The 18,265-nt window shown below is 43.2% G+C and overlaps 1 protein-coding gene across 1 annotated transcript in view; it reads left to right on the top strand.

Moving 5' to 3' along the window:
* The first annotated feature begins 344 nt into the window (after window positions 1–344).
* Window positions 345–18,265, top strand: part of LOC117156734 (uncharacterized) — a 175,464-nt gene continuing 157,543 nt past the window's right edge. Inside the window, exons 1-2 of the mRNA XM_076617817.1 lie at window positions 345–410; window positions 761–962. Coding sequence (XP_076473932.1) covers window positions 345–410; window positions 761–962 — 268 coding nt within the window. The remainder of the gene's footprint in view (window positions 411–760; window positions 963–18,265) is intronic.

Here is an 18,265-nt window from a genome sequence, read left to right as displayed (position 1 = left end):
CGATACGTTTCGGAAAAACGCGCGTCAGACTCGCTTTGTTTCAAAGTATACCGTCAACAGCGTGTTAATGACGACTTTGATGTCGGAATTCTGAACTCTGATCAAATCGAAATTTTATCGCTGTTTCACAGTATCGATCATGACGCGCAAATGAGAATTCATGGATATGGAGTGGCGATCGAGGAGTGGCAGGTCGAACGTTTTACCTGCGCTCTATTAGTATCGATAACGAGAGAGTAGTGATTCTTTAAACGTAATGCGAAAATCGATGCGTACGTGGTATCGCGTGGAGATCGAGCCGAGCGTGACGAGTGTTGCATACGTGATGTCGTTAAAGTTGTAGGATGTCATGTAGCATGAACAGCACGATTGAAAAGCCAGAGAGTCCCGAGCGAGTCGTCGAAGAACAGGCAAAGAATCGGAATTAGCATTTTCGAAATCTATTCTGTATATTCTATAGTAGTTTCATTTTATATCCAACGAATAAAATCCTAATATTCTTATAGAGTTAGCAACCTTTCATTTCCATTCCAGACATTCGTCGATGTATTCAACAATTTTGAAGATATTCGCGGAGAACAATTTAAATGGAACACCACTACTGCGTGCCATTGTATCACCATTGTAATTCTATTGTTCGGATGTATAATACCAGGCGGCGTGTATAGTCGTATTCTGTAACAGCTATTCGAGCCAAGTCAGCGCGTAACGAAAGAGTTAGAAGCGCTTACGATAACCGATCATTTTCCTTTCTTTGCAGACAGTGTTTCATGTTCCTGAAATCGTCGATAGATCGTTGGTGCGCGGTGTTGCGATCGAATCGGGATCGCCAGTGATCGTGAAGTTTGAAAGCTGCTGGCCGAGCGTGTGGCTGGTAGGGCGAGAAGCCCGATCGACCAAGGATCGTTCGAACGAGGGTGTCCCTTTCACCGGAACAACGGTGCTGATCCTCGGCATGAAGGGTAAGTCCTTTGAAATCCTATTCACACGATAGAAACGCTATTCCTCCTCTTTTTCCCAAACGTGAAATATCTCTATCGTCGCCTTCCTCGCTCGCGAGCTTGTCACTCGAATTTCCAGCAAGCAGAAGCTTATCTCTGACCCTCGACGCTGAGAAGAAGCAACCTGATGCGAACGCAGAGATCGAATACAGCAGTAGATAAAAAAAAAAGAAAAAATATCTAAATTGAGCTAGGATTGCCTTTGGATACTATTACGCGTGACGCCAATGATGGTCAATCGGGAGGAAATTCGATGGCTACCATTGGACGAGATAGCAGATTGGTAGCGTAAAATTCACGCAATTTCTAACAATTTCACATTTACTGCATCTCGTCGCACGATATCAACGACAAGCGTCGCTCCGATCGGTTACCGATGTTTTTCGAAAGTGCTCGTATTTTTATGATATTCAATGGGAGCGTTAATGACGGAAGCGCAAAAAATTTGCGAAATCAACGTTGGCGAACGATGGCTGGTGGTTGGGACAGCGCGTAACAGCTGTTTTGCATAACCTAATTAGTCAGCGAGCCGCACACGCTGGCCGGAATTAAAATTGGAGCTCGAGCGGGTCTCGCACCGCCTCTCTCAGCATGGTTCCCTTCGACCTTTTCCGGCAGACTGGCTGCGAGAACTCTCGAGAATAGAATTTGTTACGTCGCCATCTGGCGTCGGACCATTTGCCTACCTTTCGAAGCAGTTCTACGGGGAAATACCCCAAGACGTTATACGGTGGCATAGCAACTACGTTGGACATGGGAACGCACCGAAGGTTTCCACGAATGGTAACGATATTTCTCTCGGAAAGTCGTACTTTGCAAGGATATTCGAGCGTTAGTGAAACGTAAAATCGCGAGCCGACTCGGTCCAACGATCTTCCACCTCTGGAGTAACGTAAATCCGACGGCTAGCGCGAATAGAATCCTCCGGAGGGATATTCGCCGACGAATTTGATCGCTATCACCCGAATTCTCTTTATGAAACTTTCCAAACGACGTGGTCGAAGCGACGTACGCGAAGAAGAATTTTCGCGAATGAAAAGGATCGCACGGCAGAAGGAAGGAAATTGGTGGACCACGGCTGGATGAAATCGGCAGGACAGAGATTAATCTCGCGATTAACAGAGCCGGGGGTCCGGTCGAAAACGAACATCGCGATCGTAGTGGCCTGATAATGGATTATCTGCTCGCGGGCATAATGTATCGCCCGCTGTCACGGCGGCCACGATGAATCACCTGGCTGCGACTTTCTCCGGTGAACGTCTCTCCAATTAACGCGACTGAAAGCGACGATTAAGCGATTCGCTGGTAAATAATTTTTAAGCTCGCGCTGCTCATTTTTACGTAGGAAACGTTTCCAAAGTGCCGATCGTTATCGTTTGGCAGCCACTCGAGTTCCTCTCCTCGCAACCAAAATGCCAGTTTCTACGACTCGATCTCTCGTAGTATTTTCTCGTAGTATCGAGTCAGTCGTGACACGAATAGTGGCATACGATAGATACAAACGTCATTAACGCGCGAATTTTATACACAGGGTGGTTGGTAACTGATGGTACAAGCGGAAAGGGGGTGATTCTACGCGAAAAAAGAAGTCGAAAATATAGAATACAATTTTTTTTAATTTTTTCTTTTTTTTTTAATTTTTCCATCGAGACAACGATCTACAGTGAGATCCGTTATAACGAGACGCGATAAAGTGCACGCGTACTGAGCCAAAATTCAAAGTCGATTTTCTCGAAAACAAAGCCTCGAACGAAAAATTTTTATTCTATATTTTCAACTTCTTTTTTCGCATAGAATCACCCCTTTTCCGCTTGTACCACCAGTTACCAACCACCCTGTATTTTACGTCGATTGTAAAATGTTATTATATATAGTCTTTTTTATACGATATTACTTGGATTATTTGTATCGTTAAAAATTCTTTAGCTCGTCAGATTCATCTTATTTCGATCGTACTACAAAATTTAGTTACACGTGGGTCACCGATGACCACCGTAGCAGCCGGTGTGTTAATTTAACTCGCTTCCTCACACAGGACGAGCTATCTCGAGATACGATAACGTTCGTATAATGGTTACGGTCCAGAGTTGCCCTATTATTCCAATTATGTACAATCGTAATCAAGGTGCCATCAACTACGACAAACCTTGTATATTAGTAATTGTTAATGATTACCGTAAGATGAAAATTTAAGCACGCGTTCTAGATGTCCGACGAATGTCCTTTTCCTATTGATCGGAAGAATATGGCGATGGACCCAACCAGGGTAACCGATTAATTGTTAATCAACGGTGGCAGCGGCCGAATAATTAGCGGTGCGGCTATCGCCGCCAGGACTATCAACACAAGCGAGTTGCTACTTATTAACGGCGAGTTAATCGCGGCCGGTCGGTAATTTATTTCTCGCGAGTTCCACTCGGCAATGTCGAGTACAGCAAATATTTATCTCGGACTCGCTCTTTGAAACTGGCGAAAGTGGTTGTCTAAACCGCGCCTCTTTTTTTTTATATTTGCCCGACGCAGCGGCGAAATTAAAATTCCGCCTCAAGGGAGGGAAAGGTCGTGGGAACTTCGAGTCTGGAAAATTCGCCACTTCTACTGTTCCTCTTTTTCCGACCGGTCTCTGCGGACACGGGGCGCGAGAACGCGCAATTAGTGGCACGAGTGGAAAGGAAAAATTTTAAATACCCCGAGGAATCTCTTAGATTCGATGAAATTCCATAAAAACGTGGAACTTGCGAAAAGATACGGCGCATGAGGTGGAAAATATCTTGTTCCATTGATACGTTCGATTGTCACATGTATCGATGTGACTATCGTTTGGTATCTTTCAACGATGTAACGCGTGTCCTGGCTGTCTTCAAGTAAAACCAAGTAAAAGAATTTCCTCTGAATCTCTGTCGTCACAGGAGATGGGAATCCTAGAGATTCTCCCGGACGAGTTAATGGACAAATGTTATGACTTGCCGCGCGCTTCCTCTCGAACACGTGCAATGCCAATTTGTAAAAGTTGGAAGCGGCGCTCTGTAGCAAATATTTTGCCAATTAGTTAAATCGACGCGCAACAGGCGAACCGCGGGCGTCAAGAGTCTTCAGAAAACTCCGCAACGTCGAGCCACACGGCATGCGAAAAATATAACACTCGACTGAAACGTGGAACAATTAATTATCCCGTATCGAAACATGGCGTAATTATTTAATTTCGCGCTTCTCTGTGGTTCGACTCTTTCGTAAACACGGCACGCTGATTTCCAAAGGTTTCAAGGGTGTTACGTAGGTAGCACTGTCGCAATTAATTGAATCGCGGCGCAACAGACGAGATCCAGGCGTCGAGAAGGGTCGTTGAAGACGGCCGATAGAAAATCCTCGGCAAATTACCGCGAAATTTCGCGTTTTGCGTTTGGATACGCGCCAGCCGTTCGGTTAAAGCGCGAATTCGCGATGAGGGGTTACGGGGAGTAAGCTGCAGCTCCGACACACTGGATCGGCTCAAAAGTTCCTTTCTCTCTTTCTCTCTCTCTCTCTCTCTCTCTCTCTCTCTTTCGCTTTCTAGCACCAGAAACTGCGCAGTAATTATTGCATAACTTCGACAGAGTCTCTTTGTTAACAACGAAAGCCTCTCTCGAGACGAGTATCCGATATTGAGCGCTCGAGGAAGCGTAAACTTGGTCTTCACGCTTCGGTTTCCGGTGCCCGTCATCGGCCATTCCCTCCTCTTTCGCCTAGCCGTTTGCATAACTTCTTTTTTCCTGGTGCGCTTTCGCGCAAGCATTTTTCTATTTCCCACGTGGGAAGTCGCGGGAGCTCGTAACATTTTGCATTACACGCTGTCCCGGCTAACACTAAACACTAAACACTAAACACTAAACACTAAACACTAAACACTAAACACTAAACACTAAACACTAAACACTAAACACTAAACACTAAACACTAAACACTAAACACTAAACACTAAACACTAAACACTAAACACTAAACACTAAACACTAAACACTAAACACTAAACACTAAACACTAAACACTAAACACTAAACACTAAACACTAAACACTAGGTACTAAAGTACCAAAACACTAAACACTAAGTACTAAAGTACCAAAACACCAAAGTACCAAAACACCAAAGTACTAGAGCACCAAAGTACTGAAGTTGAAGTTGAAGTTGAAGTTGAAGTTGAAGTTGAAGTTGAAGTTGAAGTTGAAGTTGAAGTTGAAGTTGAAGTTGAAGTTGAAGTTGAAGTTGAAGTTGAAGTTGAAGTTGAAGTTGAAGTTGAAGTACTTTAGTACTCGGAGTACTTTAGTACTTGGTACTAAGCACTAACACTAAGCACTAAGCCTTGAACCTTTTCTGATTTCTTTTCCACGCTTTTCTCTTTTACACGCTGTCTGTCCACCGTTTTGCGTTTTCCGTTTTTTACAATTCTTCGTATATAGTCAAACAACTTCTTTCGCCGCCGTTGGTCTCGGCGAACTCAAACGTTGACAAACGAAAACCTCAAATATTTAGCGGTGGCACCTCGACCGTGTTTGTTTCTCATCCATCCGCAACTTTCTCGCTACTTTCGCCTCTTTTTCCTTCCGTGTCGTTCCTCTTAATTTAATAGCCCGTACTTCCCGCGGTTCTGTCCTCTCTCTGTCTCCGGTCTTTCTGAATTCTTCTCGCTTATCTTAGTCTCGCCTCCTTTGACTCCATTTTTCTTCCATTTTTACACACCGACCCGATTATTATTTTTCCCGCCGGATTGTCAGCTGTTCGTCGTCAGACGGTTTAATAACTCAAGCGAGTCACCCTCTTCTTCGTTTTTCCGAGAGCAGCTACATCGTAAATATTGGAACTCTAACGATCCTCGGTGTTCAACGCGAGGCGTCTGAAAGACCTTTCGAACGTTCGAGCTTTCCCAAGCTCGAGAAGAACTTCGATGTAACACGTGTACAGACGCTTATTAAACGATGCATAATTTTACGCCATCTAATGAATTTGAAAACTTTTGCCAGAGCAAAGGGGAAGGTAAATCGCATTAGAAAGCTCGAGAAACTCGCGGGGAAACTTCGTTCACGGTCCTCGTGAATCTTCGAAAGTCCCACAGGGACTCTCCTTCGTTACCTCAAAGATCCACCACGCTTTCATCACTTTTTAGTACTCGCTTAATGGTCAATGGGAAATTTTTGTAAATTTTTCAAGTTGCTGCTGGGAGTAGCGTCTAGGTGGAAATCCACCAGGACAGATTAACGCGTTATCGATGGAACACTTAGAACACACGTTTTTAATTCTTTAAACATCGCGTGGAGGAGACGCGAAACGACGTTTGTTGTATTGTTCGATTTAACATATTTTCTATACAACATATTTTATATACAATATAATATGTTAATACAATAATTACTTATGTATTGAATAAATAATAATATTACAAACTTAACTCACCAAACCAACCAATTTAACTCACGTCGCGCGGATTATTAAACCTCTCCATTAAAAATTGATCTTGGTTCAATGTTATCTTAACGTGTTAAGATTTCTCTTAACCGATTTCTCGATTTCTTTATCGAAGGGAATAATTTTAGAATAAATCCTGAGCTGATCATCGAAGAGCATTGAAGATTTGTAATTAAGATTGGTTCGTTACTTGTATATAATTGTTCGCAAGTGTGGTTCCTTATGTTACGTGAATGTTAACGTTCTAATAGGACATTTGACGAGTCGACGTTCTGTGGCGGCACTTAACAGCAAATACCACCACTCGACGCCAACTAGTGTCGGACGACGACAGCGCAGTGGTTAGCGCCTTAGGTTACGAATGTTCGGAACTCGGGTTCGAATCCCGGCGACCGGAGTCCGATTTTTCTTCCACGCATCCAAATTAGAAGAAAAGTAGCAGTACTCCATCATCAGCGAACATCTCTACAGTCAGCATCTACAAGTATCACGGACGACACATATGCCTCAGTTCCTTTAATATCGAAAAATATTCTTTGAATATTAAATGAATTTAATCGACGTCCCGATATGAACAAAATATTCATACACCATGAATCATTCATTATGATTTCCAACAGGAGAGTAACCTTTCTTGCCAGGTCGATGGAACTGAGATTTTCTAAGCGAGTTTCGCGATTTGAAATTCCTGTCCGCGTTATTAGACGGATGGAGCTTATGGCCACGGTAGATAGCTAGGTTTGAGAACTTGCGGATAATCGCGTTAAAACACAGCAAGCTACTCGGGCCCTCGTTAATCCGTTCCGATGAAGTATAGCCAGCTCGATAGTGGGAAGAGTCTGGCCGACGTTTGAGAAATTCGCTTTCGGTACCGCCTATTCCCCGATTGATTAATATACTCGAAAATTCATCCAGCCAGCTCGAATTTTAATTTTCATGTAACGAGTTTCGTTTAACATTAATTCGATTAACAAATTTCCGATTCGTTACACTGGCAATAAATTCTCAATTTTCCAATATCGCAGAATCACAATAACACTCGACGCTAGCGCGAATTTCAATAATTCCAATGGTAATCAAAATTTAATAATTGCGATAATTTCCATGCGATTTTCTCGTACACTAAATTTAGCTGCACGCCTACGTGTAACAGTTTGTATGGACTTTTAGGACAATCTCAGCTAGGATCGGATAAGGACCAGACGACGCGCATCCCTTCAACGTCGGCAATCATCTCGATACTTTAATCCAATCTACAAGTCCATACACCCTTCGTCTGACCTCTTACGATTCTCACGAAAATATCCTTCGCGTGAGCTAAAAGATCTCCATCTTGCTAACCTATCTTCAACATCATCTTCGTCCCTATCTTCATCTCCCTCGCTACGATCGCTCTGTCGTTCTATACCAGTGTTTTAAGAAATGTTTCCTGACATAACGTCGTGCCTGGTCACACTCACCCTATACCGGTCTTAAACAAAATTATTCGTTTCAGGGTCATTCGTAAGTAGAACAAAACGAGTGACTCAAATTTACAATCCAACACTGGCAACCAGAGAATTTTCGCGAAAGACTAAAGTTACGACTACGCAAGCGAGGATACGATCGTCGTTTGTTGAGAAACATTCTGACCAAATTATTTCTCTCGGAAAAAAACCCGCTGTACGCAAATCTCTCGTTACATGGAAAATATCTCGGTGACGAGTCCCTCCGCTTCCGGTTGCTCGTTGAATTGGTCGAATCACAGGAAACGGTACCCCATCACCGTGAAAGGAACGTTTTCTCAGGTTGCGATCGCTTCGAAACTGGCTGACTTTCGCGTGTTCCATTTTCGAGGGCGGATCGATAAGCCCGATGAAAATTCCGGGTTCGGACCACGCCGGCAAACCGTGGAACGTTTCGCGTAATGCGTCGCGGTTCTCGGTGAGCCGAGACGAGCGCCGACCGGATAAATAATCGATCGATCGGCGTCGTGGCAGCGCGCAACAAAGTTGACGATGGCTACGGACCGACTCTGCCTATTGGCAGAGAGAGTTACGCAACACCTCTGGCCACCGGTGACCTCGAAACGCTGTGAACCGCTTGGAACGCAGCGCGAAATGCCTCGAATGGCTCGCCGCGTACCTTCGAAACCGGAAGTCCAGCGAGCCGTTGCTAAAATTTCCGAATCCTTGCGAGGAATCGTTGGATCGTGTTTGATCATCGACTAAAAGGGTTTCCATTGATCGGAATTCTTCTGTTAATACGTTTATCGAGATTTTGCGTTGAAATTAGACGTTGATGGAAAGATTCGAGAATTTTCTCTGGATATCGTTCAGAGGCAACGAATCTCAAATTGAGAAATATTTTACGATCTGATCTATTTTAAATTACCGATAGAGATTTTCTATTTAGTTCTTTTCGTTTCTAACTGATTAGAATTGTCGTGTTACCTGGATCAGTGGAATTTCACGTAGAAATTAGAAGTTCAAGAGAATTGGATAGAAGTTAGAAGCGACGAAAGGATTGGAGAATCTTCTCTGAAGATAGTTTCTAGCCAACGAACCTCGAAATTGAGGAATATTTTTTGCCTTGGTCGGTTTTAAAGTACCGATAGAAACCTCGAAGCATCTAACACGAATCCGATACAGCTCTATTTATATGACACAGTCACGAGTAACTGGATCAGCCGGATAATACGTGTCCATTGGCTCCTCTTTTCTCCGCTGTTTATAGGTTCGTATAATCGAAGCTAATTTTCATGTACTGCAGAATTTCCTTTATCCGAAACGAACGAAATATTTCGGATAATATCGGATTCCTTTGCTAACCCCCATCAACCGCTATGGTTTCGATAATAGAGATCCACGTTCGGATAACTGAGATTGAACAACGATTTCCACACAAATTGTGTGAAATTATTGTTCGGGATTTGGAGTGGCTGCCTGGTAATTACCGCGACGCTTTATGTGAACCAGATGCGATCCTCGGGCAGGACGATCGTCAAGGGTCTACGCTACCCTAGTGCGGACCCATCGTAAACAGTGGGCCTATTGTACAGTCAAGGTACTCTAGGACCCCACGGAAAAAACGCATAAGGCCCGAAACTTCTTTATTTTATGGTACATCTGAAGAAGACCGGACACGCGGGCTTTCCCAAGTGTAAGGTCACTCGCGCGCGAATCTTCATGAAGGCAGCCAGCCTATCCTTAAACATTTACCCAATGATCAGTTAGGAACAGACTGGAAACACACCCACCACGAATCTTCCTCTACGACAGCAACATCACCAAGAGACACTCTTTTTCTTTTTTTTTTTTATTTATTAAAATTTACAATCAATTCTCGCATTGAGAATTTTCAGTAATTTTTTCTGGCATGGCGCAGTGACGTGGCTAATTATTTATAAGTTAGTACTTATTATAGATAAGTATAATTTATAGGTATGTATTATAAACAAGTAAATATTAATTAATTTAGATAACTAATTGAATCTAGCGTTTAGGTCTAGCGGGTAGTGTCTCTTCAGCCTGCGGATCTGGTCCGACGTATCAAGTAGTCCAGTGATTAGAGGGTTTCGGTGTTTGTTGACTCTTTTACTATATCTGTCGATATGTTTTGCTATTTCCTCTTTGACTGTTGGTATCTTGAGATTGCGATGTATCGTTTCGTTGGTAACATACCAATGTGCATCTATTAAGGATCTTAGCGTTTTCGATTGGAAGCGTTGAAGTATTTCAATGTTGGAATTGCCGTTCCCCATAGTTGGATTCCGTAGGTCCACACAGGTTTTATTACGGTCTTGTAGAGGGTAATTTTATTCTGACATCACCAAGAGTCACTCTTGCACCGGTATTGTAAGAGTCAACATTAACAGTATTCAGTCAGTGACCATTATATTTAACAGGATAACCAGTGAACTAAAGACAGTTGTATTCAGAGTATCGAGTGGAATAAATAAGGTGAACTAAACCTCGCTCTGTACATTTATTATAATCCTCCACCTTGGACGCTAATAACGTTCAAGGCTCGCAATACCAACCGATCAGTTGTGCCTAAGTGGTTGCTAGTTAGTTGAGTGTCGCAACAATTATATGTCAGCTTAGACAAAACACGCGGACGTGTACGATTTCGGAATACGCAATCGTCTGACTGAAAGTACGTACGAGCGTAGTTCGAATAAAGAGGCTCAGCTCGTATAACAGACGGTAAACGGAAAGTGGTTCGTATAAGCGGAGCTCGAATAAACGGAATAACTTCGTTCGAAGACGAAAGTGAAATTAAATTGGACCGAAATTTGTAAGTAGTACCGAGGCAGAAATATTAATTCATATAAGCGATACATGGAGCGAACCGGAGTTGGATAATAAGAATTCAGTGACGCATTTCAAATGTAAACCGAGTACTGCGGCGACGTTAGTTCGGGTAAACGGAGTTCGCATAAATGCAGTTTTATTATAAAAATACTCGCCATACGCTATCAGAGTTTATGCAGACAGTCTGTGAGATAATGCAAAGAGTTGTGAAAACAATCGACCGTACGTTACGACCGTTGCACAGGTTCGATTCCACGCGGACCACTAAAAATTCCGAGTAAACGAACTTGCTGCATGGCATTCCGACGGGAAACCGCGGAATTTCCCGTAACGCGGACTCCGCAACGATTCTCTTTGGCGACCAATCCGCGCTCGAATCTTCGTCCATGGAACATTAATTAGTGGACGGATCGATGCTCGGCGTTTCTTTTCTCTCGCTCAGCCTCCCGTGCCCCCATGTTTTCCCCGGTTCCTGTGTTTTCCTCATCGGCAGCCCCTTTATTAAGCCTCCGTTGTCCGAGCTGCTTTTCAATTCGGCCGCTTTTTCGTCGCGTGTCTTTGATCCATTGGAAACCGTGGAGCGTTTTCGAGACACGGGAGAAATCGCGGCGGAATAATGGAAACCGAGGAACCGAACCTGCTCCGATCCGGAACCAGTATTTTCTCCTTGTTTCCTGCTTTGCTTTCCCTTTTTAACGTAAAACAACGATTCTAGAAAGAACGATTATCCGAAGCCTGCGCGCGTCCAACCGGCGGCGACTCTCTAATTGCAACGCACCAAGTGCTTGGCACGATATTTTTCATAGCGCGTTTCTCCTCAGAAAGTAAAATTAAACAAGCTACCGTAGCGTAATTTTCATTATGGAAATTAAAGTATCCTTCTTCGCGATTATGCAAATCCACGGAAACTGAGTAAAAAAGAATCAAAATTTCGTCGAAAGAACGTACCTAAAGACGAGAAACGGAGGTGCGTAAAAAAGACAAGCGAGCAACCGTGGCGCCTGACAGACGCGTTTAATCGTCGAGCGGTGCCGGAGTGTTCCTCGAGACGCGGAGACCACTTGAAAAATTCATCCTCACCTCTGGCAATCCCAGAGGAAAATCGAACAGAGCTCGAGGACCACCGCGAGTCCTCCACAGTGAATTTTCCTCTTCGTTCCGGTCTTATCGCTCATGGATATTCATATTTCACTCGTTTATCGATCCAAACGGTGTGGAAACTCAATGGATTTATCGGGAAATAATTTCGTTAGCAACGTATTATGAGACGAAGCTTTTTCCTTGGTTATTTGTTCCCGGATGAGTGACGATAGAGCGAACGATAAAGAGTCGATAACGTGGACAAAGTAGCGGGAATCGGTCGGCGATTAAAACTTTGCTCGTGAAAAGTGTCATCCGTTCGAAATCGGCACATTCAGCTCGCGCAGAGCGATTCTATTTTCCAATTTTTCACGCTGTTCGAACGCGCGTACGTGGGTTTTCGTAACGCGTCTCGTACCTGGTTCTCGAACGACGCAAATGAGAAACAGATCGTCGTTTAGGTGTTAAACTACGTTGTCATAGGTCTGCGTTAACGTGGATTAATTCGCGGCAGTTTAGATTTTGGATAACGTGCGTTGGATTAGGAATACGTTAACGAGTATCCATAGTGGTATAGGTCAATAATGACGTAGGACCACGTCTAGGAAAATTCACAGCAGCTTACTAAGCCGGATTAGCTACCCGTTAATGAATATTCGCAGTAGTACGAGTCAATCATCAGGTAGAATTACCTTTGAGAAAATTCACAAAGGCTTAGCGAATTCGACTAGGGGTAGGTTAATGAATAACCGCGGTAGCATAGGTCAATTATGGCGTACGGCTATGTTTAGGAAAATTCACAGTTGGTAAGCCGGATTAGGGATACGTTACTGAATATCCGCAGTAGTAAAGGTCAATTACGACGTAGGGCTACCTTTAGGAAAATTCGCAAAGGCTTGGTAGGTTGGATTAGGGATGCGACAATGAATATCCGCGCTAGTATAGGTGAATTATGGCGTAGAGCTACGTTCAGGAAAATTTACAGTGCTTTGGTAACTTGGATTAGCGATACGAATGTTCACAGTAGTATAAGGTCGACATTGACGTAGGTTACGTTTAGAAAAATTCAGTATAGACAAGAGTAGCGTAGGCAAACCCTGGATTAACTTAGTAATAATGCAAGCTAATGATAGTTAATAGGTCTACGTCAACGTAGATTCACGGTACTCGTTAACGCGTTAACGCGAGCACGGATCGCTGATTCGCAGTAGCGCAGACCAACGACGACGCAGACCTAAATTCGGGAAACCATATGATAACCCAGATTTGCGGTAGACTAAGTCAACGTTATCACGAGTCTACACTGATCGAAATGCAACTCAACCACAATTGCTCCAATGTTACGCAAACTCAAACCTCCGCTTAACCCATCTCGGAGGTAACTCAGGTCTAGGTTAATCCCTACCCACCATCTTTGGAACTAGAAGCAACCCAAGCTTAGTCTAATCTACACCTGGCTTACCCTTAAATCCGTACTTACCTCGACCAAGAGGCAATGGAAGTCTACAACAGCATCGTGTACGCGCCGCTTCCGTCCTACGATAAACTAAATTCACAGCTATGAAACCGAACATCAGCGCTGAACACACGTTTCACGCATAATAATATAATCTGAATGCACTGTGTCGGAACCTTGGTCGAAGATCGACAAACATTCGCGGGACGTAGCAATCGTTCGAATTAGTTTGCGGCAGAATACGATTCATTGTTCGCCGTTGGCCAACCTCGAATTCGATAAATTCGATTCGCAAAATCGTCGTCGAAATAGCGTACGGTTAATCACCGGAACGACGTTTTAGCCTATTGTGCGTCGGACGCAGTGGCGCAGAGAGAAAAAGAGAGAGAGAGAGAAAGAGAAGATGAGAAGCGCGTCGAATATTTTTCCTGTCGCGTATTTCCACGCGGTCACTCGGTCGGGCTGGCATTAATGAAAGTTATATACCACGATCGTATTAACGTATGAATTCGATCGTGTATTTTGCCGCAGTAGATACAACGTTGTCATTGTAATCGACGAAATCCCATGGATATCGCGAATAATCGATTCGAGGAATACGAATTAAATATTCATGTCGGCTGGGAATACGTGAAATCCAATTGACTCTCGTAGCAAAACGGTGCATATGTATTTTTTATTTTTATTTTCCTTTTTTTTTATGTTAGCAACGAAATAAAGCGGACCGGTATTTTCATATTTTACGAGCAGATTTTCATTTTCTGAAATTCATCGGTGAAGACGGAGGATACCGAGGAAAAAATTCTTCAGAGCGATATGTATGGTCGTTCTAAGAGTGAAATTTACATCATTTAGGCTACACACAGGCAGAATATGTGAATTATACGCATTGATAGCATGTACGTTACTTGTGGAATACACGGTCTAGAATTTGGAATATATCTGCAAATTAATCGACCATGCCTCAGATATAATCCCCTCGCATCAAATTTCAATCAAGTACATTAAGCGTATCGCATACAATATCGATTCCAATTCCTAACTAAAACATAATTTATAATATAATTCGATTCGATAGAATTCGTAAAGCCAATGTTTCGTAATATTCTTTCGTTTCACAACTCGCAAACACGTATGAAATCTCTCGATTGTCTTTGTACGATATAAATATAAAATATCCTCCGCTTGATCGCGAGGAATGGTGGTAGAAATGACAAAAGCTACATGTGAAAAGCTATCGCTTAACTGCGCGCAATGACTACGTTGATCGCGTTTGCAATTACCGATAATGCTCGCGATTCGTCAGAGGCTCGTGGTTAACGCGGTAAAATATCGCGCGACGATTCGCTACCGCTTTAATCCCGCTATTTGTGCGCGTATGCCAAGCTGCCCGAGCGATTTCAACTTTATTACTCGTTCTTCGTTCGCTCCTCCCTTGTTATTCTCTGATAACGCGTTATTTAAATCGGTCGGTGATCTTGCCGATGTTAGAAAGGAATTTTTATCCCATGTATTATGAAAGTAAATTCGCGTTAGCGTAAATCTCCGTTCATCCGAACTACTATATTTCTAGACCGATAGATCTCCTAATTTATGGTAAATATATGCAAACGTAGATCTTTACTATCGCCGATATAGATTACCGCAGGTTTGCCACACCGTTGATCTAAACTACTGCGAATCTAGGTTAACGTTAATTTCAATCGTAAATCTACGCTAACTTAGACCTTGGTTAACATCGAACTCAACTGCTACGTAACTCTTCTATGGTACTATGAAATATTGCTAAATATAGACCCACGGTAGCGTTGACACACGCTAATGAGAATTTACGCGAACGTTGACTCGTGCCACTGTGGCTGGTCGCCAACTCTCAGTCGATCTACCGTAAACCTACGTTAACGAAAACCTACCCTAGCGTTGACCTACACTGCTGTAAATTTACATCAGCGTGCAACTGAACGGACGTGAGCCTACACCAACGTAGACCTTAGAAATAAATGACGTAGACTACTACAGGATGCGCTAGAAACACAGAACGGTTTTCAAAATTGAATCCCTAATCAGCTCGATTAGCGTCGCTGTAGTACTTAGCCACTATCGCGTTCTCTGTTCCTTAGGAGCTTAGTCGAGATGGAATTCTCGATAACATGTTTCCGGCGCCGGTAATCTCTCACTTTGGTCGAAACGTAAGGTGTACGAACAACAAGGCAAGCCTGAATGGGGTAAAAGATCGAATTCACAATTGTTCGGGAAGACCCAAGAGACGCGTTACGTTATCTATCCCGGACAGGTTGAACGAGCGTATTCAACGGAACGGTGGACATTTAACTAATTTCATCCTCAAGCAGTAGCGTTGTCCATTAATTTCCCACACAGATTCCATCGCTATGAGACAACAGACCTTTACGTTTCCTTCTACGATGCGTCTTTTTAACGTTACACTACCAACGACTAAGACGTGAAATTTACCGATCAAAGAAACCAAAGTGGAAGATAAATGAAAAAGTATCTGATACAAGAAAGAGAGGCTGCGTTCGGAATTTTCAGTGGCCGTTTATGGCACATTCGCTTCTTTAGGAAATTCCGAATTGCATGTCCTCCCCGAGCTGTAAACCTAACGACTCCGAAGTCAGATAAAAAATCCCTGGAAAGGACCAGCCGGAAGGACACGATGGACAGACGAAACCCATCGGCTGGTAGGGAGAATCAGCAACGTATTAGGACAGTTCATCGACAGACATCGTACCGTACGTGTGAAAGACTTCACTCTCAAAAAGATCTTGTCACCGCCGTGCATCACATCACACGTTACGTTTATACAACAAGTTCAACACAGTGCTGGATTACTCTAACACTCGATATACTAAACCTCCTGAACCTTGAGCGTTAATTCATTGGAGGTACGCGATATCGACCGATCGGTTTGACCTGGCCGGTTGCTCTTTAGTCGATAATTCGCAACAGGCTGTTAAAGTCACGTATTCGATAAAAACGATCGTTCTAGTCCTGCGCCCAAAATGCCAGACTGCGTGCTAGTCCCAAAATGCGCCACTATCATGCAGCGTGGTATGGAAGATGGTGAGACAAAGAAAGTGCCGAGACTAGTGCAAATGTGTATCGACGAAGATCCTGGAAATCGTTTATCGAATAAATCCAAAACTATTTTAATATGAATCCTAAGCGTAACCTTAGTGTTGCTTTACTTTTATTTCGGCAATTAAAATCCACAGTTTTCAACATCTATAAAATGTAAAAGATTAAGAAAACGGGTCGCTATAAACACTGCGATGATTCTAGTATTAAAAAAACCTTCGGATGTTTTTGCCGTACCCCAGAGAAACATACTTTAACGTTAATCCACTCTATTACAAAGCTTTATCAACGCAGACGTTACTTTAAATCTACCGTCATTGTCTCGAACTGCTCTATATTCCTACGCTAACGACGATTTAAATTACCGTAATTCCGACGACAATATTAATCCATTCTATCGCGCACTTTTATACGTGGTATGCAGCTCCATTCGCAGAATTAAACTTTGAGAAGAATCGCCCGATTATAATATCAGCGCGAATGCCATTCGAGGCATTTCGTTCTAACGAAGTGGAGGGCAGCTGATTACAAAGTTCAATGCGCTCGTTCCGAATCGTTAGACGTTCAGACGGAATCTGACGACGATCGTACATCACTCGGATACGGTTTCTTCTCCGTAGGATGGTGAACTCCGCGTGCAGCGAGAAAATAAGACGGATAAAGAATGGAACGACGGTCTGCTCTGCGCGAACATTATGCGGGGGGGCTCGTCGGTTAATTTGATTTGCAGATAAAAACAAAAATAGAGGAACGAAGGCTCGAGAGGGTGGCTCTTTCGACCCTCTTGAATTCATTCGATGGACATTTGCAAGTAATGCGAGAGCCCGGCTCTCGACTGCTCGGTGAAATTGGCGGCAAACATTTCCATCGTGTCCTAGGAAACGCTCTTAGATTCCTTCGTCGTTTAAATCGAAGAAAGGAATGGCGAATGGGTGAATGGAATGTCATTTTTCTTCGCGATATACATTCTCGTTCGAAAGTCATAGGATATCGATTTTTAATAGGATTTTGATATCTCGGGTGAAAGATGTATTTTTAATTGCACGCGTGTCTCAACCACGTCTTAAGTGTACTGGCATCGTGTAATTTCAATTAAGATTCCATTTCTTTGTTGCGTATGTTGTTTTCTTGAATTAAGAAGTCAACGTAGTAATTGTCGTGTGACTTTTGAGCGAGGATGTACGGTAAAGCGTATCCTCGGCTTTCGATTCTTCTATCCGTGTAACGCACGACGCTCGATATTTCCAGGAATAAATGGGAGAGAATAGATATGAAATAAATTTCGTTTCTCCTCTGTACCATTTGTCGTTTCATCCGCGTATTTTATAATTTGTATCCAAGCAGCCCGGGGTATTTTTTTTCAATTCCGTGACACAGCCGCGCGACCTGGGATAAAATGCGCGCGGTACCCGTGCCTCGTTCCCGGCGATTTCATTACGCTCGAAGAAAACAACAAATCCCCTAATAAAATTTGAAAAAGCAACAGAAATAAATAAACCGTTCTAACTAGGGAGGAAAAATCCCGACGGAGCAATTATTAAACCGTAAAGTTGCGCGCGCGGTAATTTCATATTTTCGTCTTTTCGGAGCACGGCGAATCAACTAAAAAATCAAACGGAAATCCAAGAGAGAAATTTCCTCGCGATAATTAACGGAAGTCGAAAGAAAAATAGAAAACTGAGAATCCGCACGATGAAAACTACGAGACTAGGGTTTGAGGATTCCAAAAGGAAGAAAAAAGCGGAGGAAAAATCGGGGAAAGAGGAAAAGCCGGACCGGCCGAAGCAAATACTCGTGTTCCCGCGTCTTTTACATCGTGTCAACGCTCGTTCAGTTTGTCGAGGGTCGTTTGAACGTGCCCCAACTTCATGACTTATGGATACGTGTTACACTTCACCG

The sequence above is a fragment of the Bombus vancouverensis genome, chromosome 4, assembly GCF_051014615.1.
Source record: "Bombus vancouverensis nearcticus chromosome 4, iyBomVanc1_principal, whole genome shotgun sequence".
Taxonomy (NCBI): Eukaryota; Metazoa; Arthropoda; class Insecta; order Hymenoptera; family Apidae; genus Bombus; species Bombus vancouverensis.
This window is presented reverse-complemented; position numbering and strand designations above follow the sequence as displayed.